Genomic DNA, 24673 nt, shown 5'->3' on the forward strand with positions numbered 1-24673 from the left:
GATTGGGGGGGGCTGGGGGGGCTGGAATAGGGGATCTGGCAGGGGAGGACGTGGGTGAGTTTGTGGGAATTTGGGGGGCTGGGATGGGGGTGAAGTTTGGGGGGTCCTAGGGGATGCGGTGCCCTCGCCGGGGGGCTCAGGCTCGGGCTGAAATGGGGGGGCCCTGGGCGCAGGTTTAGGGCCAGACTCTGGGTTTGGCCTTTGCCTTTGACCCCCTCAACTTGGTTTCAGGGGACCCCCCCCCCCCCAGCACTGCTGATCCCCTTGGCCACAGGGCTGGGGGGTGCCGGTCCCCCGGTCCCCAGGGTCACCGAGGACGGCGAAAACCACAGCGAAAAAAACCCCTCATCAGCTCGAAACCCCGCCACTGCTTTGCAGCTCTGAAAGGAAACATCCAACACACTCCCTCTCGGTTTTATCTTTTAATTTTATCAATGAAGTGACCTGTCCTGGGGCAGGGGGGGGGGGAGCTGCTCCATCCTCCTGCCCCTGGCCTGTCCCCGTCCCCCCCACGCTGCAGCGAGGGGCCCTGGAGCCTTTCGCGGGGGCCGCTGAACCGCGGTGACATAACTCGAGGGAGGCTGCGAGGAAGCGCTGGGGACGCCGAGCGAAACCTCCGCAGGCAGCTCGTGTGCTGCCGGCAACCTGCTTCAGTAAAAGCAACCCCAACGCCCGCTCGCTGCAAACCCCAACGCCTCTGTGTCCCCCCACCCGGCACGGAGCGTGGGGACGGGCCTCGGTGACACCTGGGACAATCCAGCGCTGTGATTTCTTGGCACCGTCCCCACTCGCAGCTCGGGGAAGGTGGTGGAAACCTGCTCTGTGCCGGGGCGTCTCGAGTGGGGACCGGAGGACGTGGGTGGTTGTGGATCCTGGGATGATGAGCCCAGGGGGGACTTTGCAGAGCGAAGGGAGGCGAGCGCTGCTCCGTCACACGGTGACAGACCCACGGACGGCCGGGTCTGACGCCGGGGAATAGCTGCGTGTCAGCGTTTGGCTGGAGGGTGCAGAGCAGCCACACTGGGAAGGTGCTTTTCCCCCCCGGGGGGGAGCAGAACCCAAGCTCAGGGGATGCTGATGTGCCCTGGCTCCGTGTCCGGCTCCAAATCCGGCCCCAAAATCAGCCCCGGAGAAGGCGCAGCCCAATTCACACCCTGTCCTTGGGTGACCTCTGCCTCGGTGGTGGGCAAAGCCGCGGTGATGCTGCAGGGATGACCGTGACCACCACACTCTGCTCCAGCCCCCCCTCGAGCCCACAATCTGCTGGGCATCCCCCGGGTGGGTGCTGTGTGCCGTGGGGCGGGTGGCTGTGCCGGGGGTCCTGCGCCCTCCGGCCGTGGCGGGGAGGTGAAGGGCTGCCCGGGAGCTGCTTGGCGCAGGGTTCCCGCAGGGAACACCCGTGTTTACAGCAGCGAGGGGGGAACTGATGCAATTCCCAAGCTCCCGTTACGTGTTACGTGAGCGGAGCCGCCCGGGGCAGCAGGTGGGATGGGGGTTATCACAGACTCGCTGGAAATCAGCTCCCATGCCAGCCCCACAGCGGGGACACGGCCTTCCACCCCAGCCATGCCGGGGGGTCCCGTCCCAACCCTGGGGGGGGGCTTTGGGGAGAGGGGCTGGAGAGATGGAGACTCTCTGGAGGAGGCTTTTGGTGCAGGCTGCGCGGGCAGAAAGGGCATGACATCTTCCTTAGGGCTGCTTTTAAAGCTCCTGGTTTATAGAGGGCTTCAGAGTGCAATTAGCAGACTGTTAATTAGCCCTGCTCATAATCTTAATTGATCCTGAAGAGGAGGTAGGAGGGAGAGCAGAAGTGCGGGAGCAGCGTCCTGGCAGCCGTAAAGTCTGAGACGACATGTCCAGACGCCCCGTCCTGCCCTGGGCCGGGGTTTGGGGACACACAGGGTGGCCCTTCACCCGCCTGGGTGGGACCTCCCTGCCCTGTCCCCCCATCTTCACCTCGCGCCACCCAGGGGCTCAGCCAGTACACTACCAGTGGGCCCAGCTGAACCCCCTCTTTGGGCGCAGGGGCTGCCCGGACCCCCCGGATCAGGGGGTGCCCAGGCCAGGCTCTGCCTGGCTGCTCCCTGCAAGCTCCAGGTCGGTGGCTTGAAAGCTTTGAGCTCCCTCTTGAGGCCCTTCCTGCCCCAAAATCCTGGGGTTTTGGGGAGCCCAAGCTGCTGGGTGCTGGGGGCTCCCAGCGCTCTGCACCCCAAGTGACACAGCCCGCAGGACATGGCTGAGCCCCATCACCCTCCCGGCCATGGGGAAGGGACAGAGACACCGTCACCACAGTTTGGGGACTTTGGGCCTAGTGCCAGTGACACGGGGCATGGGGCCTGACGTCCCCCCCCCCCCCCGAGCCAAAAACACGAGAGCGGAGCTGGAAATAAGCCGGGAGCCAAACCCGCGCTGCCTGCCAAGGCCAACACACCAGCTTTCAAAATAGCCCGTGTCCCGCGCGGCTCCGGCCGGAGCGGGGGGTGCCAACGGGAACCACCCACGCGGGACGGGAAGGCCGGCAGCGCCGCGGCGGGCAGCGCTCCTCCGCCAGACGGAAAGGTCACCCTGCCCGGATCCCACCGCCGGGGCTGGGCACGGGCCCAGGCGCTGATGACACCAGGCTGGAGGAGTCAGCGTCGCACCCGCTCCCCGCGCTGGCCGGGGGCCCGGGACGTGCACGGAAAGGCCCGATCCCGACGTCCCCTTGTCACACACATGGGGGGAAATTGCTGCACCGGGAGGTGGTGGGGGGGGTGGGTTTGAGTGGGGAAACTCTGCCTCAGTTTCCCCGCTGCTCCCAAGGCGCAGGGTCTCTCCCAAAGTGACAGGTGATCCGTAGATTGAATTTTCCTGAATGAAACCTCCTCGAATCCTCCCCAATTCCCAGGGGGGACCCGCTGGCGGGGCAGATCCCCGGGGAAAAGACGCTTCTGCTTCCCAGGATATTTATAAGACACGGGAAACTTGTGTCGGCCCCAAGGGCCGGCGGCTGACGGCAGGGCAGCGCCTCGCGGGTCCTTTCTCAGCCTTGTGGGACTGGGAACATTTTGGGTGCTTGTTCCTGCCCCGATAAGGGTGCTCCGGCCGCGGGGGGAGGCCAAAGGCCTCTCACCCCGGGGGGAAGCAGGATTAGGCCCCCGTGGTGTCTGTCCCCCTCTCACCCCCCTCATCCCCGCTCGCTCCAGGCCGAGGCCGGGGGGGGGTTGATCCCAGGATTTTCCCAGGAGCGGGAAAACCGGGGTTGACCCTGGGAACGGGGGAGGGGGGGGGGGGAGAGGGGAGCGGCGGGATCCACCGCTCGGAGCGGCTGCAGCGTCCGTCTGTCCGTCTCTGTCCACCCACCCGAGCCCAGACGGGCTCCTCGGAGCCCCCGCCCCGCTCCCGCTCCCGCTCCCTCCTCTCACGCCCCCCCTCAAAAGCCGAGGCGGCTCCCGGGGCCCCGTCGGGGGGTGGATGCCGGGCGGAGCCGCCTTGCGCTGTCCCGAGGGGGGTGTCCCAGCCCCGGGGGGGGGGGTCTCAGCCCGGGGGAGCCGCTGCGCTGCAGCCCCCGCGGCGAGGGGCCGTCCCGGGAGGCAGGACCGGCCCGCCCCGGCCCGCCCCGTCCGGGGCAGCGGCGCGGGGGCTGCGGGACGGGCGGAGGCGAACGCCCCGCGGGGCCGCAGCTCCGGCCGCCCCGAGCGGTTCTCCCGGCCCGGTGCCGGTTCCCTCTTCCCGGTGCCGGTTCCCGGTCCGAGATCCAGCCGCGGGAGCACTGCGGGGTGGGGGTGAGGCGGAGCGCACGCAACTTTGGGAAGCGGAGCGGGTCTGCCGGCCCGGTGCCTCCCCGGTTCCCGGTGCTCCCCCGGTTCCCGGTACCGGCCCCGCCATGCCCTCCGCCTACCCGCAGCGAGCCCTGACGGTGCTGCTGCTGTTCGGCACGCTGGCCGCCGCCATGGCCCTGCTCGCCTCCAGCCTCATCTTCCAGCTGCCGTCGGGGCGGGCCGGTGCCGGTCCCGGTGCCGGTCGAGGGGCTCTGCCGGAGCCGGCGGCCGCCGTCCTGCTGCCGGTGTCGGCCGTGCTGGCCGCGCTCTGCCTGGTGCTCAACGTGAGCTGCCTCCTCCTCTGCCTCCTCCACGGCTACTTCAGCACCGAGCTGTGCCGGGGGCAGCCCGGGCCCGACCGGTGAGAACCGCGGGGACACCGGGGGTGCAGGGGGGTGTGGGGCACCGGGGCTTGGGGGTGCAGGGGGGTTAGGGGGGGCACCGGGATGCTCTGGAGCCCTGGGGTGGGGGGCTTAGAGGGATCTTGGGCAGCGGGAGGCTGAGGGGGGAGCAGGGGGCTGGAGTCCCCAGGGGAGGGAGGGTGCTGGAAGGGTGCAGAAGGAATTGGGGGAATGAGGGGTGCGAGGAGGGTGAGGGGGCAGGGTAACGCTGCTGCCCCGGGACCTGTCACAAGGTGCTCGTCACCGCAGTGTGGGCTCACGCGCAGCCCTGCCGACCCCTCCTGCACCCCACAATCCGGCCTTTACCAGCCCCCCCCCCAGTCACTGCCCTCACGAAAGGGGGTTGCAGGGAGCAAACGGTGCTGCTGGCACTCGGGTATCACAAAATTCACCCGGACACAGGGTTATCTCTGGCCAATGAACCCCGGGGCTGTAAATGTGCCCCTTAATTTGGGGTGTAGCTGTGTGTGACGACTGGATCAACCAGGAGAGAGTTTAGAGCCCACCCGGCTGTGGTTACATCCCTGCGTAAACCCAGCGCATGCATGAGGGTCCCTCTCGGGGCTCGTGGGAGTTCTGGGGGCACTCGGGCCTGGCCAGGCCAGCTCAGCTCAAAGGGGCGACGTGCTGGGCCGGGCCGTGACACCCAGGAGCCCCCAAATTTGTCCCTTTGCAGCGGGGGCTCTGGGTCGCTGCCGAGGTGAGGGCCCAGGCCACCCGGGCAGCACCAAAACGACCCCAGGCCCGGGATCATTAACCACAGACATGTGTTGACTTAATCATTACCAGCACATTTACAGTTGCAAAAGTATTTCAGAAGCAATTCCTCTCTCCCTCCTCGACCTGGGCTGGGTTGGTGGCTCCTCTGCCTGCGCTGGCCCGGCCCAGCACCAGCTCCGCTTCTGGGTTAGAAGAAGAAAAAAACAACTTGTGAATAAACAGATTTAAAGGCATCTTGGTGGAAACTGGTCTGTCCTGGAGGTCCCTCTGTGTAGCTCACGCGATGGTCCCCACAGGACTGTTTTGGGACCACACTGACTTAAGCAAGCCAAAACTCATTTAAAGGAAATGATAATGTTTCAACAGTTACTTTTGTCCCTAATTAGACAAACCCATCAATGCCTCGGAGCACAGCGGCTGGCGGCACTCCAGCGAGCCGCAGCATCTCCTCTTGGCATCTTCCAAGCCAAGCTGACGCTTAGCGAGCTCGTTAACGAAGGAGAGCAAAATATTTCTGCAAAATACAAAGTTCCAGCAGCAAACTTTGCTTTTGGTGGGAGCTGAGTTTCTGCTGGAAAACTCGTACAAGCAGAAAATTCCCCGTAAGCTGTAAATTTGTCTGAGATCTGGTACGGCTTTGGGCTGTAAAACGCTCCATTTTGAAGTGGTAAGGTTCAACTTTGACCATCCCGCACGTGAAACGGGAGCAGCTGTTAATTAGGCAGCGAGATGCAGAGTCACAGGTAGGGAGAGGGAGGGTGGTGGCCGTGGGACAGCCCTCACACCTTGTTCAAGGACTTACAGGAGGGAACAACCATCACCGCGCGGCTGCGGACCCCGCTGGCACATCTCGCCCAGCAGGAAAGCTCTTCCCAAAATATTATATTAAATAATATTTTTGGGCTCTGCTTCAGAGCCCCTGCGAAGCGAGAGGCTGCTTTTGGCTCTGCTGCAGGTGTTGGTAGGGTTGGGATCCCTCAGCCTCGGATTTGGAGCAGATCACTTAATCTGGCCGTGCCTCAGTTTCCCCAGCTGCAACCTGAGGGTTACACTCGTGTTTGGGAGGAAAAGGGCAGGTTCTGGGGACACAGGGGTGCTGGTCTGTGGGCAGGAGGTACCGGCAGGATGCAGCCCCTCTCCCCCATGATGTGGGACCCCATTAGCCGCCGTCTCCTCGTGGCCAGCATCGGGCACCGGTTTCATTAGGGGACCCGCTCACGTCCCAGGGACCTTTCCCACGTTGGGCCTGTCACACTGAATTACCGCTCCGCTTCTCAGCGTTGCGCTCAATAGTCCGAGCCAGCTCCAAACAAAGTCCTTCTCCTCCTCGCTAATCCCCCCCCTGCCCTGGCTCAGGTAATTAATAAAACAAAGCGGCTGCTCTTCCCCCGGCAGCGAGGAGGAGCGGGAGCAGGTCCAGGCTCTATTAACGGCTCCTGGGGTGGGCGGCAACAGCCAAGGGGCTACAAGAAGTCCAGGAGGAGGGGAGGGGGCCAGGCCAGGGCACAGCATCCTCACCCGCTGAATTGAGCCTGCAGGGTGGAAGGAGCTGGCTGCTGCCAAGGAGCAGCGCGAGGGCTGGTGCTGCCAGGAGGATGGTTGTGCTGCTGCCCCTTCAGCTGGTCCTTTGAACCCAGAGCACTTCCAACCGGCTCCTGGGGACTTTTGAAGGTGGCCCCAGCGAGGCCTTGTGCACACTCCCCCCACGAGGGACTGTTTGCAGCTTCCCAGCATCCCAGTGATGGCAGCATCTCTCTGAGCACTCGCCTTTCCAACCCCCCGAGTCGCCTGGCACCCGGTCACCAACCTCCACCCCGGCCGCACTACGCTGCGTCCCCTTAACGACCACATCCGGCTCTCCCAATTAACAGGAGCATCCTCTGGCGACAGCAGCCTCCAAAGCCCAGCGAGGGCTGAGGTTTGCCCGGCCAATCTGGCTCGGAAGATGCCCAGGCAGAGCTGTCGGTGGCTTGGGGGAGAGCTTGCCGGCACAGGGGTGGGTGCTGGGTGGAAAACAAAGGCCCTGCTGGAAAGGAGCTGGTCTTTTCATGTGTTTTAAGCACAATTCAAGTACCAAGCCCCTTGCAGACAAAAGGCTTGCAATCTGAGCTGAGCGCAGAAATCCAGTCCCAAGGGTGAAGGGAGAACCTGGCCTTGCTTAATTCAACACACCAGCACTTGTCATTCTTTCTTTAAGGAGGAGATGGACTTGCCACGCCTCCGTTTTGTTCCTTGCTTGTTCTTCAGGGTCTGCTGAACAGGGGCAAATCACCTGCAAAAGGCCTTCAGCCATTTCTCTCTCTCTCCTGAACCCCTGACTCCTTCTGGTTTCCAAAGCGCAGCTAGAACTGGGCAGGAAAAGTTTGAAATTTGAAGTTATCTCAAAATCTTATGTTCCAGAGCCGGAAGAACGCAGCTCAGAGCTGTGCAACCCAGCAGCCTGGGGGAAACCTCAATTCAGCAGAGGTCCTGGGGCTCGTGACCTGGCCCCGAGCCTCTTCTCTATGCAAAACCAGTGTTTCAGTTTCTCAGCAGGGGCCAGACCATCAGCGTTTTTCCTGTGCTGAGACCAGGGCCAGGAGACTACAGAGGCCTGTATTTTTCCTCACCTGTTTTCACAGGGCAGACTGGTTCCTTCTGGACAGCCGGACGGTTCGTCACGCTGCCATCGGCTTGTTCTGCTGCGGGGTCTCAGTCTACCTCACAGGCAAGTGCTCATTTCCCACCGGCGCAGCGCAGACCCTGCGTTTGCAGCCCAGCCCTGAGTTTCTACTTCAGCATCGGGTTTGTTTTGCAAATGGCTTTGCCAGCTCATTCCCGTAGCGCGAAGTTTCTGTTCTTGGTGGCCAGCCCTTACGTTTGCCAGTCAGCTGCATCGCCTTAGTCCTTCTGGTTCCTCAAGACGTTCTGCGCTCTCTTTTTCCTTCCAGCTCTTGCCATCTACATGCTGCTGCTGTTTGAACTGGAGGCCGGCATTGCCAGCGCTTGTATCCTCTCCTCCGGCATCATCGTCCTGCTGATCACGGTGACACACGCCCTGGTACGGGCTTCCCAGGTTTCACGCCGCGGCCGCTCCGAGGTCTCTCACACCCTGTATGAGAACGACTCTGCCCAGCACGGCGAATCCTCCGCCAGCGATCTGAACAACAAGAACGTAGCTGAACCCCGGCCCCGGCCTGAGATCCACCGGGAATTTTCTTTCCCTCCTTTCCTGGAGCGCAAATCTCAGCTGGGCTCTCCGGCCAGCAGCAACCTCACCTCCTCGGGCAGCCCCGGGCTTCGCTCCGAGCAGGAGAGCTACAACCCGCCCCGAACGCACAGGACGCTGTCGGCAGAGTCGGGGCTGCTGCAGGCCCAGGGCAAGCCCTGGCACGGCGTCACGCAGGAGATGAGGAACGTGCTGTCACGCAAACCCGGCGCCTCGGGCAAGGACTCGACTCTGGTGTGAGTGGAAGTGGGAGCTTTTCGCCCTGTCTTGTCCCAGGGGAGCTGCAAGCACCAGGGCCAAGATTTGCATCTCTAATTAGAGCTTAATATAGGTCATGTCTCAGCAGAGCAGGGGGGTGGCTGCTTTTCCACCCTTCTACAGACCCTTGGGGGGTCTGTGCACCCACTGCCTGATGCTCTTTGCTCCTTTTACTGAGAAGACACCACCTCCACTCAAAGCCAAAAGCCCTCGGCCGCCTGCCCAGAGCCCCCAGCCCCTCCTGCCACGCCGCTGGCCTTTGTCACCCCCCAAACAAGGACCACGCTGACAGGGCAGTGGCCGGCAGCAACCCACACCGGACCCCAGGGCTGTCCCAGCTGCAGCGAAGGGAAGAGGAACACAGGGGTGGAAAGAACCAAGTGGAACCTTGTCCATGAGCAGACCTACCCTCCTCCAGCAGAGCCCAGCCCATCTCCCTGGCTGGCTGTACCTCCCTGCTCTTCCTCTGCCTCATTCCTTCCTCCTCCATCCCCGGGAGCCAGCACCACACCAAGACGGTCCACACAACCCACCCAGCGTGCAGCCAGGCAGGTGTTAAGAAACCGAGGGAGGCGATGGAGGAGTGAGATGGAACCAGAGGAGCCTGCAAGGTGCAGAGGATGGGTTCGGGGTGGCAGAGAGCGGGTTCAGGGTGGCAGAGAGCCTGCTGCTTGGTCACCAGCACGTCCCCGCTCTACGCGGAGCTTGGCTGGCTAAGCAGGGTCACTTCAGGGGTTACCCAGCAGTGGAGGGGCCCCTCTGGGCTTTACCTGGGTGCCACCAGAAGAGCCAGCTGTCAAGGCTGAGGTCCAGGAAGGGTTTGTGTTGGCACTGCCAGTCCTCTGCTGCATGCAGGGCAGAAAGCAGGAGTACCAAAGGCAGCAGCTGTTTCTGTGAAACACAAGCAGGTCTGACTCGCTCCGTCCCCCTCCTCGCAGCTCCGTGCTCTGCCAGCCCAGGCCCAGAGCAGCAGCACGCTTGGCTCTTCCCCAATTCCTTATCCTTCAGCAATCAGCAAAGCACTTCTGCTGGACTGTGAAGTAAGGCATGAAGGGAGGCCACCGATTCAAACAGATTCCCTCTCACCTCCCGTGCTATTATCCTGAAAGATACCTGTTATCCTCAGCACAATACGATTTCTTTGGAAACGGAGTTTAGCGCTGCTTTGATCCCTGCATCCTTGGTAAATTCTTCAGCAGAAGAGAACTGTTGGTTCCAGGAGAGATTAACATTAAAGTTGCATCCTTTTTAAAGTGACCTCCAAAGCTGTGCGTACAGCTCTGCTTCCCACTGCTTGACACGGGATGAAGAAAGTCCTTTTTTTGTTGTTTTTTTGAAGAACAGGACAGTTTCTTTTTTCACTTGAAAGGCTCCAACTCTGCATGTCTTTGTTTTGCTCCATGCCCTTTGAAACACGCAGAGCCAGCAGGCTCCAAGACCCCCCAGCCGGAGTGAGCAACAGGGGAAGGTTTTAGACAGAACTTTCTTGTTTTTTCTTTTTTATTATTGTTCTCACTAAAACCAAATTCAGCAACTCCCTGGCACACACATGAAAAACTCTCCTTGCAGAATGCCTCCTGAACAAAGCTGAAGTGTGCCTATGTTACGTCTTTACACAGCCATCTACAAAATACTGAAAGCAAGACCTAGTTTTTCGGAGATATTTCTGTGGCCAAGAGGTAGAGAGAAAAACGCTTCATAGCAGTCTGCCATCGAAAAGAACTGGAAAGGACAAATGCAGAACCACCCCATTTCCCTTTTGCAGAGTGCTGTGGAAAGGGACAGAAGTGCTCCCCAAAGCAACCCCCAAATGCAGTCCTGAGCCCCAGGGCAGGATTTGCCTGCTTTGGTGCAGCACCTTGTTAGTGGGAATGGAGAGGCAGGCAGGGCTCTGTGCAGCTTCAGAGACTGAGCAGGTGGTTTCTCACTCCTCCCCGTGGCTGGAGAACAGAGAGCTGGGCTGGAGAAGGCGGCAGAGGACAGTCTTGTCTAAAATCAGGAACTGGCTGGAGGATTCTTGGCTTGTGGGGCAACAGTGCTGTAAAAAGAAAGAGACAGTCACGTCCAGCAGGCAGGCAGGACACCAGCAGCCAGAAGAATGTGAAGAACCAGGGGCTTCCTCAAATAAACCCTCCCTGCTCGCAGCAGGAGAGCAGTTTAGACAAACACAGCTTTCAGCGTGCTGCGCAGCTACGGAGCAGCATACCCCAGCCCCCACGGGTGTCGAGACAGCAATCTTCACAGCCACACCACTGTGAAAACCACTAAAAATGCTCTGGGCTGCACAGAGCGTGACCCTGCCATGTGGGCAACTGGGAAAACACAGAACCTGAACCAGGAGTGTCTGAGGCAGAGTCATTCTGCAGAGACAGAGGCACTCTGTTGGCTGTGGTGGTTTTATCAGGGATGGGCATTTGGGAATTTTCTCCCTTCTACCCCTTCAGACTCCAATACCAACACGGTTCTCAGGAGAGACAAATACACTAGACTCAGACGATCTGCTGGAAGATATTTTAGTAGCTGTAGTTCAACATACAAAAATGCATCATCGTCGTTCTGCTACCACTTATCTCTATGGGACTCTGCCCAAAAAGAGCCACACACGTGACAGAGAACAGCACAAACGCAGCCTCTCACCTACTCCATCTCTGTAGCATCATCTCCAACGTTAAACTGCAACAGGGGAGGTTCAGACTGGACATTAGGAAAAAGTTTTTCCCAGAAAGAGTGGTCAGACAGTGGAATAGGCTGCCCAGGGAGGGGGTGGAGTCACCATCCCTGGATGTGTTTAAGGGTCGTTTAGATGAGATGTTGGGGGATGTGGTGTAGGGGAGAACTTGTAGAGTTGGGCTGAGGGTTGGACTCAATGATCCCAAAGGTCTTTTCCAACCTCAGTGATTCTGTGCGATTCTGTGATCTGACTCCAAACGCCTTTGACACAACAAAGATTTGATGTATTAGACAACCAAACATCCCTTTTTAAATAAGGAAATAAATTATTTTCCAGTTACCCTTTTGTAAACAAGATTATTTGCTTCCCAGTAAACACAGCCAGAAGATCACTGGAAAGCAAGCAGCATGCTCTTTCAAATAATAGTCTAGAATCATATTACCGAAGTAACTGCTTGGCATATTTGCACTGGGCTGCATTACATCACCAAAGCCTCTGCCAGCCAGAACGGTCACTCAGCTAAACAGGCAGTGTCACATCCCCTTGCTACCTGCGGCCCTGCGCAGCGTTCAGCTGGTCCTTCATGGCTATGGCATGTTTGAGCAGACTGTCAATGCTCTTGAAGTACACGCTGCTGTCGGTCATGTTCTTTATGGCACTGGAAGAAGAGAGAAGGGGGGTGGAGGGAGATGGAGGACTGGTTAGTATTTGCAAAGGCGGCGTGGTTTTAGAGCGCACCCCCGCCACGACAGAGAGGATGGTTAATAAGAAAGCTCAGCTACACACTAGCTAGCTGGTGGGTGGATTTACTGCAGGGGAGCAGCAGGGCTGCGCCGCACGCCCAGCTGGGGAAGAGCTGGTGTGCTCATCAAAGTGAAGCCCCCGAGATTCACGGTAACGGTTCAGAGAGCACTGCCTCACGCCCTCACACCCACTGCTGTCTCCCTGGGAGGTGTCAGGGAAGAGCAGGCAGCCTCTGCCTTGTTTCTACCGCACCACCTCCGCCTGCGAACACAACCCTGCTGCTCGGAGGAGTCTCTCGTACCTGCAGGCGTACTCCACCGTGTAGATGGCTCCTTGGCTTTGCTCCTCCCAGCTCTGCATGTCAGACTGAAAGAGAAGAGAAGGCAGCACCGTCAGGCACACACCGGGCAGAGGCAGCCCGCAGCGATACGCGCTGCCAGCCCTGCCCAAACGAGGGCTCTGGCTGCTTTTCACTAGAAATTGGGTTTGGATTCCATCTCCCGCTTGACAGCCTGTGACACACTCCGGGTGCCGCGCACTAGTGTTTAAAAGAAACATTTACTGTCTGTATTTCCGGAAGGGCTACTAGTTCAGGCCAACACTTTGGATACTCTGGCAAAATTCCCCTTGTTTTTAGATGTTTTAGCCTACGAGCCAGCCAAAAGTCAGGCTGTGAGCAACCAGTAACTGCGCTAAGTGCAACGGACCAGCTGGATGTTTCAAGAATACTCAGATCTCCCAGTGTGTCTGGCCCAGCAGGCAACCAGGCTCTGAACTAACACGGCTCCCGGGGAGTTTGGTCCTTCATGCAAAACCAGGTGAAAGTTTCTTTCATAGCACTGAAAGTTCTGGTTTCATCAGACCTGCCATTCGCAAGCGGGCCTGTTCCCCAGCCTGCTCTGAAACTCCGGTGTCCGACGCCAAGCAGCAGTCAGCACCGTGCCCTTCCTTCCACGAGCTGGAAGGAGCCCTGTGAACTTCCCACAGGCTCAAGCAGCATGGCATGCAGCGGGACATAATTGTATGCTGTAGCTCCAAGGAAAGGGAAAAACCAAACAAATACACAAATCGCAATGAAAGCGCTGCTGAATTCAGAGGTGTAGCTCAATAGATAACTATTTCAAAAGTCCTTAAGTAGTTCGGGCACTCTAAAATACGTTCTCATGGGAGCTAATTCCCCAGCCTATTCGGCTGGGTCTAGTTACAAGCCAGAGGAAAGCCAAGGGCCTCTTTCTGTGAGTGAAGGAGGTCGGGTAGGAGCTTGGACTGCGTCCAAGATCACTTCTCCTGTTCAAAGCCTGCCCTACATCAGGACGCTTGACCACATAGTTTTAAGCTACAAAAGAAACAAGCCTCTACATGCAGCACTCTAGGCAGCTCTCTGCAGGAGAGGGTCCTTCGACCCAGGACTCACAACCCCACAGGGACTGTGCTTGTCTCAGGGACCAACCGCATTTTACACGACTGTATCTGCTGCTGGGAACGCGCTTTGCTGCAAAAGACACAGAAACCTTCCTGCAGCTCCTCACCCTGCTCTCTCCAAGAGGTGCCAGATGAGCTTTAACAGCCATTTAGACCCTGACATCGCACTGGCTCAGTCGTACGTGTCACAGCCGCACGCCTGTGGTCCTGCTGTTTCTGAGCACCAGTAGATTTTAATCATTTCCCGGTACCAGAGCCAGTCATGTCTGTTCCCAGCATTCCCACCAATTCCTGGAATTTTCATGTCCTTAATTAGGAACAAGAGCCTTTCCCTAGAGCTCCTCCTTAATCTTTTCTTGATGTCCTTTCTTCAAATTCCCAGGACATGCCCTTGGATGCAGTTTAAGAACTAAAGCCAGCTATTAATATACAATAGCACTAATGACACGTTGCTTGGAAGTAAATTAATGAGGAGATATAAGTTCTCAAAAAGACCAGGGGAAATCCAGAAAGGCCCCTCTGTGCAGAGCGGGGCTTAGCGGCGCAGCTACGACGCGCGGAGCCAGCGAGGGCCTCGCATCACGCCGTCGCTTATCAGGGAGGAGGTAAATCTGCTTGGAGAGTTTCAGATGGTGAGGACGGTATTAAGATTATTGTTTTATCAAATCATAAAAAGCTTCTTGCTGTAAAGGCACGGAGGTGACCTTCTTCTTGCAGAAACTTTTCTCCCAGCCCCCTTCCTCCCAATTTTTCCTAGGTTTAATCCCCCTGGGAATTTCAAAGGCTGCGTTTCGGGAGAACTCGGCCAGCCAGAGATGGAGCTGCTGCACAGCTGAAGGGAAGCTGGAAACCACAGATAAATCCTATTTCCTTTATACATTACCTGCACCTTGGGACTAAATTACCTGAGAATGGATCCACACAGAACATTTCTTTTTCTTCTTTTCTCTTCTGAAGAATTAAAACCACCTCACTTTAATGCCTTTGCTCTGATTTAGATAAAACCTGACAGCGTTTTCACGGTGCACAGCCCTGCTGACACCCTCCTGTTCCAGTTTCTAGCCACAAAGCCGATGGGCTCTGGCAGAGCAACCCAAAATATCCATCCCCATCTAATTGAACGCTCCACTGTGACGATGGCCCTGGCAGGGTCCTGAGCACATCCCTCTCTCCCGGGGTCTGGCTGCCTGGGCTCAAGGGCCTGTTCACTGCAAACTGCAATGCCTGAAATTGGGATAAAATGAGAGTGGGATAAAGGACAATGGAGGGGACCTGGCCACAAGCCCATTACCAGCAGCCTGGTAGCACAGTCAGGACACTGTCCTACCTGAGTTAAGTTTAACCCTCCCAGGTCCTACCAGGGACTGGTTACCAGCAGAGAGGAGAGCATGCTCCCAAACACGATGCTGCAGCCTTGGAAAAAACAAACTCGGGAGCTGACAAGGCTGGAGGAAAAGTCACTAGCAGCAGCTCTGGGATCTGCTGTTGTTCCAGCTGCCACAAATAATTTTCTTTCCATTTTCTCCCAGTTCTTACCACATCACTGCACCATTAAACACAGAGCCAATAACCAAGAAAGCAGTTAAGAAGCTGGAAGTGCCCATGGATGTAACCAGCAGCACCTCCGAGCAAGCACCAGGAATTGTTTTCTAACACTAGAGAGGCAAAGAGGTACTGGGGTGGCACTGGGGCAGTGCCCTGCTGTGCCCTGGGGCAGAGGGCACCACGAAGTCGGTTCAGCTTTGTCCTGACATGCAGCGTTACTGCGGGGAGCACAGCGAGCTCTTCCTCGTGTACAAAGGCCACCGCTGCCCCAGCTGGGGCTAGTGGCCAGGGCAGGAGGGCGGCTGCAAGGCTGAACATGAAGGCATCAAAGAGCAAAGGTACCTGATGGTTGTGACAGCTGCAGTCACACGGGGGGACGCAGGGTCCTTGTGTTTGCTGCTGGCATCCACAGGACAGCGTGACCTCCTTTCTCACAAGAAGAAAGGGCAAAACAGCAGCAATTTTGGCTACAAAAGAGAATTCTCTGGGACGGCTGCAGCTAGGAAACGAACTTAGATGAGCCAGAGAGGTCACAGAACGCTGCGGATAATTGCGATGAGCATGCTGAGCTGGGAAAATGAGAGAATCAAAGGTTTTCAGAGATCTTGCCCGGCATAAAGCCGCTGCCTAACAACACGTGCCGCGTCCGGCGCCTTCGCTCAGCTGTCGCTTCCATTAGTGCTTCTGCGCTGCCCCTCGTCCCCGTTACGCACCGTTCAGTGATGGGAACTGATCTCTTCCCTCTGCATGACTCGTCATACAATTTGCTCAATTTCCTTTTGTTCAGGACACATTCCCTGAAACCGGGACTATCTTGATTAAATAAAAGCAAGTGACAGCTCAGGAATAATATTACAAACCTGTCTCCTGCATGCCAGTGATGCAGTCGCATCAGCCTGTGCTATACATACATATACATCTCTATACACCTACCACTGCACACAGACACGTATATAAAATGTTAATAAATAATTGAATAATAAAGTGTCACAATCCAGGTTAATTTGGAAACCAGGGCTGTAAAACAAAGGTGAAAAATGGGGCCTGACAGTGCATTAGCATAGACATGAAGCAGTAATCTATTCATGAGACATCACTCCTAATGAATCATGACTGGCAGAAGAGGGAGAAGGACAACAAGGCTGGCATTAAAGTGTCTGTGCTCCGTGCTCTGGAGGAAAGTAGGAACACAGCTGTGAGATGCGATTCATTATCCTGCTTTGCCTCATGTGGGCTCTTCGCACTTGTTTCTTCACACTCCCCCTTCCCTCCTCTCACCCTCCCTCTTATTTTATGTAGGAAATAAAAATCGCACAGTGTAGGCAGGGGTAATAAGATTTAACATCTCCCTCCGCCCTGCACAAAACACACTACTCGTTTTTCTTTGTCTCCACGCACAAGTCCAGCTGTGCGAGCACGGGGTTGGACTCTCAAGCTTTTTTCCTCAGGTCCACAGGTAAATTTGCAACATCCCCTCATCCCCTCTGGTTCAGACTGAGCCGGGGTCCCGCAGCACCTCGCACCCCCATGGCTGATTTCCTCCCTCCTTCCCACCCCCTAAGGGAGGTGAAATAGGGACAACGTGCCAAGTCAGGAAAATGTTTTGCGCCCGACTGTGTTGTAGCTCTGGAAAGCGAAGCACGACTCACCTTGTGCTGTGCGAGCTCCGGGAGGGATCTCCGCACGTGCTCCTGCAGCCGGTACAGGGCCACGGAGGGCTCGTTGGCCAGGACGTACATGCTCTCCGTGAATTTATCCGTAACTGCAACAAGAAAAACAACAGTTATGGAAAGCGGGGAGAAACAGGGGGAAAGGTGGGGTTGGAAAGGCTGCCCTGGAACGCTGGTCCTGTCCCCAACACCACAATGGAGAGATCAGAGCACAACCCCAGGTATTTTTCATAACTAGTCTGTTAACAAGGACGTGAAAGCAAAACCCCGCTGAACAGGCAGCCCCGTCTCCACTCTCCCCATAACGGCAACTGCAGCCAGCGACAAGCTTGGCTCCAGCCACCAACAGCCCAGCCTGGGACGTCACCGCTGCCGCGGCCCCCTACGAGCTCTGGCTGTTCTGATTTCAGGGACCACTTGGGTTATGCCCGTCACTGGGTCCTTTCTGACCCCTTTGCAGGGGGCCAGGAGATGAGCAGAGCCCAGCAGCAGCCTGGCTCCCGTTCCCGGGCCTGCTGCCGCCCGGCCTCGTTACCGGCCATTCGGGCTCATCTCTGCTCCGGCCCTCGAGCTCGCCTGTGCCTCAGCCACCCCCCGCTGCGGGGTCCTTCTGTTGCTCCCCTCCAGACACCTCCCTCCCAGTGACATCCTAAAAATGTCCACGGAGGAGACACGGTGGCTGCAGACCAGGGCTCGGGAAGCTTCGGTGTCGTTCCAAGCTGCCTGCTGAGCCGCTTCCCCCCACTCCACCCCTCCTATCCCGGCCTGTCCGGGCCAGGGACGCCTTTTCCGCTGGTGGTTTGCGCAGCTACAGCACAGCTTTGATCCCTCTTTCCCTGCACGTCTGCAAGAACACCGCCAGCTCCTAATAACCAAGAGACACAAAAATCGAAGATTGTCTCATTGTTCATAGTGGGGGGGTGAATCAGGGAGTGTTTTCACCAGGCTGAAGCAGAACACCTTCCAGTTTCTGCATAATTTTCTATTTTAAGGAAAATTATTCTCTCCTCTTCCCTTCAGAGCTTTTGTTTCAGTGACAACTGCCCAGATACCCCAGTTCCGTAACACCAGTGGACACGCTGAGCCTTCCGAAGGCAAATGGGAATAAATACAAAATTTTACCAGAATAATAATCCGCACCCGGGACAGACACAACGTCTATCTCCCCTCCTGACACGAATTATTCCCAGACCCTCGCAGCAGGGCAGGTAAAGAGGGGACAAGACGGGAGAGGGGGGGCACAGGGCAGCTCCTCGCGGCAGGGCCAGCTCCGAGGGGGGCCCAGCGGGGTCCCGCCAGCTCTGCCTGCCCCGAACTGAGGGTCCCGTCGGGACACGCCGTCCCCCGCCCTGTCACGACCCCATCGTGACTAAGCCCACGGTGCCTTTTCGGGCCCTGCAGTGCCCTGCCACCACCCCCGCTGTCGCCACTTGCCCCGTCCCGTCGCACCTTTCCCTCTCCCGACCCGCAGGGCCCTGCCGTGACTTTGCTGTCGCTGCACAGCCCTGGCCCGCCCGCGCCCTGTCACGACCCGCAGGCTCCTGTCGCGACCGGCCAACTCAGACCCGCAGAGCCCGGCCACGCCCAGCCCCGCCGCACCGAGCCGCCACTCCCCGGCCGCCCCCGGCCCGCTCCCACCTTTCTTCACCTTCAGCTGCATCTCGGGTTCCTCCATCCTCCTCCCCCCTCCTCCTCCTCCTCCTCCTCCTCCTCCTCCTCCTCCTCCCTCCCGCGCCGCCGCTTCCGCTTCCGCCGGCGCCCGCTGAAACCGCCCCGGTCGGAAACACTCGCGGCGCCTCCGTTCGCTCAAAGGGCCCCGGCTGGAAACGCCGCCCCAGCGCTACCGTTCCGCCCCAGCCCCCCCCCCCAGCCCCCCCACTCTCGAGTGCTCCCCCCGGGCCGTCCCCCCCCGCACCCCGGGACCGGGCCCGCCCCACGGGCAGATCTCCGGAGCGGCCTCCCCCGGGTCGGGCCACTGCGCCCCCGCTGCTCCGAGCCACCCCGGTGTGTGTGGGGGCGTTAAACCACCACGATCGCCCCTTTCCTCATCGATGACCCCCCCCGGGGTCTCTGTGTGGAGGCCTCGAGGCGGGTGGAGGCCGCGGGCGCCAGCGCTGGCCCCCCCCCGCGCCCCCCGGTGCTGTACAGGGTTGGGGGGACATCGCGGGGCACTTTGCCAGGCCCTGAGGCCCGGGGGTGTCGTCCCCGTCCCCCCCCCCCCCCCCGACCCCGCCACCGCACTTTTGTCCCCTCACAGCCCCGCCGTGGGGCCGGAGCGCTCCCACCCCCAGGGCTTGGGGGGCCGGAGCTGCTCTCCCCAGGCGGGAGCGGGCCCCGTGTGGGACAAGGCACAAACGGGGGGTGTCCCCCGCCCTCCCCGCCGTGTCGGGGGGGACCTGCTGCCCCATGGCCGCCGCCACCTCGTCCCCATCCCACCAAAGGGACTGTCGCTTTAACACCAGCCGTCCCGCCTCGCCCGGCCTCCGTGCCGTCAGCGGGCAGGTGGAGCTGGACAGGGGGGGCCCCCACTGTGCCCCCCGCTCCCCTCAGGCGGCCCCCCCCGCCCCCGCCAAGCCTGGCTGGGCCCTGCCAGGCCGCGCCGGCTGCGGCCGGAGGAAGGGGAAGTGCTGGGGCAGGACCGGGGGATGCCGGGGGGGAGCCCAGACTCCTCACCGGGGAGCGGCGGCTTGGCCTGAGCCGGGACGGGCCCCACCGGCCAACCCCGGGGGATGGCGAGGTGGGCAGGGATGGCCGCAGGCGGCAGTGGGGGGGCTGGGGAGAAGGGGGGAATTCCCTCCGGCCTGCCCTGGCTCGGTCCCGCTGCGAGCGGGAAGGCGGCCGTGCTGGGGGGAGCGGTTTGGAGATGCTCCCCGGGCGGCTTCGCAGCGCTGCCGAGCTTTTGTCCGCCGGCGGTGCGGGGAGTCCGGCTGGAGAGGGCAAGCGGGACCCCAGACTGCGCTGCCGGCACGGAGGAGTTTGGGGGCCACTCAGGGACTAGGCAGCCTCCCCCCTCCCCTTCCCTTTCTGTCCCTTTCTGTCCCCACTTTTTCTCCCTTTCTGACATGTTGTTGTGTGCAGCTGCCCCATGGAAGGGGAAGAAGCAGTCGCTCATCTCGTGGAGACACCCCTAAACGACACGGACGCCCAGGAGCAACGGAAAGAGGGTGAAAATGGAGCCGAGAGAGCAGCAGGCGCAGAGGAGCTGGCAGGGACCAGGGACACGGGGGACAGCGGGGCTCCCCCGGGGAGTCTGCGGCCAGAGCAGGACGTGCCACGCTTGAACCACGGGGACGGTGAGTGCTGGGGGTGACGGGAGCTGAGACAGGGCATGCACGGCCCCGGGATCCTGCAGCATCTGTCCCCCTGAAAACTGGGATCAACGTGCCCGGCACCCTGGGGTCTGGGTGCAGGCGGGGTGCTTGCCGTGCCGGTTGGGTCTCCTTGTGCCATGTGTGGAGCCCAGCCTGCTCCCCAAAAAGCAGAACTGAGGTTCCCAATGGCCGCCCTTGTTTTGTAGGTGGAGCAGAGACTCTCCCGAAGCCCTCGACTGCCTCGACAGACAGGCAGAGGAGCACCGAGCTCTTGGCCCTGGACAGTGAGTGCTCACAGATGCTCAGGCACAGCCCTGGTGGGAGATGAGCGTGGGAGAGGTCATCTGGGTCTCTCATCCCACAAAGGCAGCTAGAAAAAAGTCTTTTACTGCTGCTGGTCCCTCCCATAATGTTGCAAGGCCAAGTCCAAACCCAGACTTTGGTGATGACTTGTGCCAGCAGTGAGAGGTCGCTGCAGCTCCACGCAGAGGAACTGGAGATAAACTCTTTTCATATACTTTCCTAATTAAACTACAAATTGCTTGTTGAAAACACATTCAGATTTCCAAGTGGAGCTCTTCAAGGGTAGGGAACATGAGGATGAACTTGAGTGCATCCCCCAGGATGTCCTCTGCAGTATATCGTTTGCAATTATGCCATTATTGCCAGATCTCTGCCTCCCGCAGTGCCCCAGATGGACCCTGCCCCTCCTTGGGCAGCTGTTTGGGCTGTTTTATCAGCTGTTGGTCCCTGTGCACTGGTCAAACCTCAGCCTTCAGGCTCTTTACTTGCAAGGGAATAATTCTTTTTGTGCAGGGACGGGAGGGAACAGCTTCAGATAAGTCACATGAGACCTGAGCTTTCATGAAGCTCTTGGCTTCAAGTCAGTGTAGTTCCTCCCTGTGCATGGAGGAGACGTGCCCTGACTCTCTCCTCTCTCTGGAACAGGTTTCCCCCTGAAGCACTCGAACACGCTGACGAACCGGCAGCGAGGCAACGAGATCTCGGCCCTCCCAGCCACGCTGGACAGTGAGTACGGCCGGGCAGAGCAGGCTGTGCGTCTCGCACACCAACAGATGTGGGGTGTGGAGGGAGCAGAGGGACAGTGGGGCTGGAGCCTCCCTCCATCTCCTGCTGCCACACTGCTCAGTGCCCACCGGCCTTGTCTCTCAGGCTGCTCCCTCCAGTGCTGCTGCTCTCAGCTCTTGCCCTGTCTGGCTGTCCCCGCTGCTAAACAGCAGAAGGGTGTTAATTACCCATCAGGTTTTTTGGGGCTCAGATGGGGGCTGGCCACTTACCACCTCCCCAGGCTTGCAGGGACCCACCTGCAGACCATAGGTGCTGAACTGGGGAAACATTTTATCCTGACGGGTGAATTCTTTCTGTCCCCCAGCATTGTCCATCCACCAGCTTGCTGCCCAAGGTGAGCTCAGCCAGCTGAAAGAGCACCTTCGGAAAGGTACGTGTCTCTCTGGGTTCTCACCCCAGATCACGCAGAGTCCTGCCACGTCATAGCGCACTCAGAATCACCAAGGTTGGAAAAGACCTTGAAGATCCTCTAGTCCAACCGTTAAAAAAAAAAATTTTCACAGAAAGAGTGGTCAGACAGTGGAATAGGCTGCTCAGGGAGGGGGTGGAGTCACCATCCCTGGATGTGTTTAAGGGTCGTTTAGATGAGATGTTGGGGGATGTGGGGTAGGGGAGAACTTTGTAGAGTCGGGCTGATGGTTGGACTCGATGATCCCAAAGGTCTTTTCCAACCTGAATGATTCTATGATTAACCTCACACTGACCATTCCCAACTCCACCAGATCCCTCAGCGCTGGGTCAACCCGACTCTTCACCCCCTCCAGGGATGGGGACTCCCCCCCTGCCCTGTGCAGCCCATTCCAACGCCCAACAGCCCCTTCTGGAAAGAAATACTTCCTAATATCCACTCTTTGATAAACCCTCAGCCCAGTTTTTACTGGGAGGACAGGGAGCAGAGGGGGCTTTACCCTCCCTGTTTACGATGTCTCATCCGTGTCTGTGCAGGTGAGAACTTGGTAAATAAACCTGATGAGAGAGGTTTCACACCGCTGATCTGGGCTGCAGCCTTCGGAGAGATCGAAACGGTCCGTCACCTGCTGGAATGGGTAAGGCCACGCTCATGCAGCACCTCGTTAACAGGAGACTTCCCATCTCCGATCCTGGCAGCCGCCAAATTGTCTGTCCAGCACCATCCTGGTACCATCTCAGCCAGTTTTTCCCATGGCACCAAACAGGACGCGGCTGCAGAGCTAACAGCTCAGATGCTGCTGGATGCTGCTCCCCACTGGGCTGTGAGCTAAGTCAGGAGCATGAAGAGCCTTATCTCACAGCTAGCAATAACTGTTTGTAATTAAATATCTGCTTATTGGTAATTTGAGATCAGACTTATCACTTGGGCCCTGTAATCTGCCAGCAAATGTGCTCGCCGAGGTATCGTTGCAGTTAATGAACTCATTGCTTCTTCGTCCTTGAGTGCTGGGCTTGCAGCTGAGGACTGTCTGGGGGTGAGCAGGAACCAGATCCTCCTGTGCTCTGGATCAAGCTGCTCCCCAAAGCTCAGTCCCACATCTGCGTGTGTCCAAGGATCAGCGAGCACTCGCACCTCGTAAGCGCTGGCCAAACGCTGGCTCTGTTGCTGTATTAACAGCAACATTGCAATCTGTTACCAGAGGGACTAACAACCCAAAATAAACAAGGTGATACATTGGTAAAGGCTATAATGATGTCCAGGAGAGGTCTGTGGCTGGCAGGGCTTGGAGGACAGGGAGGTTTTCTAGGTAATTCAGTAACAAAAGAGAGGGTGGGTATTGTACAGGTGTCTAGACAGGGCTGGTAACACTGTTCCCAGTGATGGGAAAGGGGCTGAGTGACAGGAACCATCAGGCTTAGTTTACTGACACTGGAGAAGGGCTTTTAAGTCCTCACCTGAGACGTTTGATGATGCTTAAAATACACCCAGTCAGGGACTTTGTAAGGGGAGGTCACTGGGGATGCGTGAGCTGTCTCTGCCCCACCAGGCCGCTGGGCCCTGGCTCTGTGCTCAGCCCCCCTGGGGCACCCAGCAAGGCTGTGCTGAGCACCCCAGGTCTCAGCAGGGCTCCTGCACCCCGCCGGGGCTAACGCCTGCGCTGTCCCCAGGGCGCTGACCCCCACGCGCTGGCGAAGGAGCGGGAGAGCGCCCTGGCCCTGGCCAGCATGGGCGGCTACACCGACATCGTCGTCATGCTGCTGGAGAGGGACGTGGACATCAACATCTACGACTGGGTGAGTGCTGCCGGGCGCAGGCCGCTGCGGGGACCGCGCCGGCGCTGGGAGCGACACCAAGCCCCGCCAGGGCTCCGCCAAGCTCATTTTAAAAAAGCAGCAGCGAGTTCGCATCGTTCTGGGCTGAGCTAGCAGCAACACCTCTCTCCTAGATGCTTCGCAGCGCTCGTCTGCCTGCTCGTGTTTTGAGAAATTAATCTGGATAATAATTTTAAATGGTTTCCTCAGTTGTTCACACTGGTGATGTTAGCAGCCACAAGGAAACAGCGCCCAGAACTTAAGGTTGTCTTTAAAATTACACAATTTAAAAGCTATTGTATTACATACAGAGAATAACACCTGAGCAGAGCCGCTCTGTGAGAAAACACCCAGCCCGGAGCTGGGAGAGGGTGGAAAGGGGATCCCAGCGGGTCGGGGACCTGCCGCTGCGGGAGAAGCCGGAGCTGCGTGAGCACAGCCCTGTGCCAGCCGGCAGTGACGCAGCCCCTTCCCTTTCCCTGCAGAACGGCGGCACTCCTCTGCTCTACGCCGTGCGCGGCAATCACGTCAAGTGTGTCGAGGCCCTACTAGGTAACGGGGAAGATCTGCACTTAGTCCTTGGCCTCGAATCCGCTGCTCGTTGGTAACCGCCTCGGGGAGAGAGCGGGACACGCCTGGGGGGAGAAACTGAGCAGCTCCCCACTCACGGGGGGCTGCCCAGCCAGGACGGGCACCTTTTGGGGGTCCCCTGAGCCGGAGGGGGACGCCACATCGGCAGGGGAGCGCCGTGCCCTGATCTCCACTGCCTGCTTGCAGCTCGCGGCGCTGATCTGACGACGGAGGCAGATTCTGGCTACACGCCGATGGATCTGGCCGTGGCCCTGGGACACAAGAAAGGCAAGTGTCCCCTCCGTGCCTGGCAGGGAGCCCGCCCTTCCCTTACCAAAAACCCTCCAGGCAATTCCCAGCTTCCAGCCTTGCTCAGGGCTTTTTTTGACCTTCCACCACTGCTCCCCGCTCTGAAAATGAGCCAGAGAAATCAAGATGGGTCCTGTTCCCCTTGCTCCCCCTCCAAGCCGGAGTGGTGCTGGAGATCGAGCTGGGACGGGGGAGATGGGGACAGGCCCCTGGAGAAAGGGGTTTTCCAGCCTCCCACTGGAAAACAGCAGCAAAATGGTGACCAGGTCCTGCCCACAGCAGTGGGTTTCACTTCTCTCCCCTCCCTTAGTCCAACAGGTGATCGAAAATCACATCCTCAAGCTATTCCAGAACAAAGAGCAGGAGTGACGCAGCGGCTCGTGCTGCACCGCTGCAGCACCAGCGCTTCTCCCAGCCCACACAGGACCCTCCTCTGGGACCACCACAGCCTCACCCAGCCGTGCTGCAACAAACAGGGCAGTGGCACGATGCTTCCAGCAAGGAGCATGTGGAGGGAGCTGGGCACCTCGGTGGATCTGTGCCTCTCCCCGAGGGTGGCACGGCCACGGTCCCCCGCACCCAGGGACACTCATTCCTCAGGGCAGCTGCATTTCTGCCCTGTCCGGGCTCAGCTGCTTCGTGCGTGTGTGCGTTCAGGTATTGCATTATTGGAATTAAACCCTAAAGCAGCTGTGTGGAGCCCTGTCCATGGCCTCGGCCTCTCACAGCGGC

General features: G+C 58.8%; 3 protein-coding genes and 1 long non-coding RNA gene across 7 annotated transcripts; 3 read left to right on the forward strand and 1 right to left on the reverse strand.

Moving 5' to 3' along the window:
• The first annotated feature begins 3626 nt into the window (after positions 1 to 3626).
• TMEM221 (transmembrane protein 221) lies at positions 3627 to 11397 on the forward strand. Its single transcript, XM_074851846.1, has 3 exons — positions 3627 to 4161; positions 7543 to 7628; positions 7852 to 11397. The coding sequence occupies exons 1-3, from the start codon at positions 3866 to 3868 to the stop codon at positions 8367 to 8369; spliced, it is 900 nt and encodes a 299-aa protein (XP_074707947.1). The 5' UTR covers positions 3627 to 3865; the 3' UTR covers positions 8370 to 11397.
• Positions 4972 to 18135, reverse strand: BORCS8 (BLOC-1 related complex subunit 8). Of its 4 annotated transcripts, XR_012626571.1 has the most exons (7): positions 18078 to 18110; positions 17224 to 17304; positions 16419 to 16531; positions 12104 to 12168; positions 11609 to 11716; positions 10246 to 10425; positions 4972 to 5103 (listed from the first exon to the last, which is right to left on the reverse strand). XR_012626571.1 is itself a non-coding variant. In XM_074851858.1 (6 exons), the coding sequence occupies exons 1-6, from the start codon at positions 18097 to 18099 to the stop codon at positions 10383 to 10385; spliced, it is 432 nt and encodes a 143-aa protein (XP_074707959.1). In that variant the 5' UTR covers positions 18100 to 18110; the 3' UTR covers positions 9870 to 10382. The 4 variants fall into 4 exon arrangements, 2 of the variants coding, with proteins under 2 accessions (XP_074707959.1, XP_074707960.1); XR_012626572.1 differs by lacking the exon at positions 4972 to 5103 and having other exon boundaries at positions 9870 to 10425; positions 11501 to 11716; XM_074851858.1 differs by lacking the exon at positions 4972 to 5103 and having other exon boundaries at positions 9870 to 10425.
• LOC141935554 (uncharacterized) lies at positions 13049 to 15628 on the forward strand. Its single transcript, XR_012626576.1, has 2 exons — positions 13049 to 13856; positions 14754 to 15628. It is a non-coding gene; the product is annotated as an uncharacterized LOC141935554 (long non-coding RNA).
• An 802-nt stretch (positions 18136 to 18937) lies between the features above and the next one.
• RFXANK (regulatory factor X associated ankyrin containing protein) lies at positions 18938 to 24632 on the forward strand. Its single transcript, XM_074851847.1, has 10 exons — positions 18938 to 19176; positions 19518 to 19732; positions 19957 to 20034; positions 20699 to 20779; positions 21144 to 21209; positions 21785 to 21885; positions 22919 to 23044; positions 23548 to 23614; positions 23840 to 23920; positions 24252 to 24632. Exons 1-10 carry the CDS (start codon positions 19169 to 19171, stop codon positions 24308 to 24310), a joined length of 882 nt encoding a protein of 293 aa, XP_074707948.1. The 5' UTR covers positions 18938 to 19168; the 3' UTR covers positions 24311 to 24632.
• The last annotated feature ends 41 nt before the right edge of the window (positions 24633 to 24673 follow it).

Source organism: Strix uralensis, chromosome 27 (assembly GCF_047716275.1).
Source record: "Strix uralensis isolate ZFMK-TIS-50842 chromosome 27, bStrUra1, whole genome shotgun sequence".
Taxonomy (NCBI): domain Eukaryota; kingdom Metazoa; phylum Chordata; class Aves; order Strigiformes; family Strigidae; genus Strix; species Strix uralensis.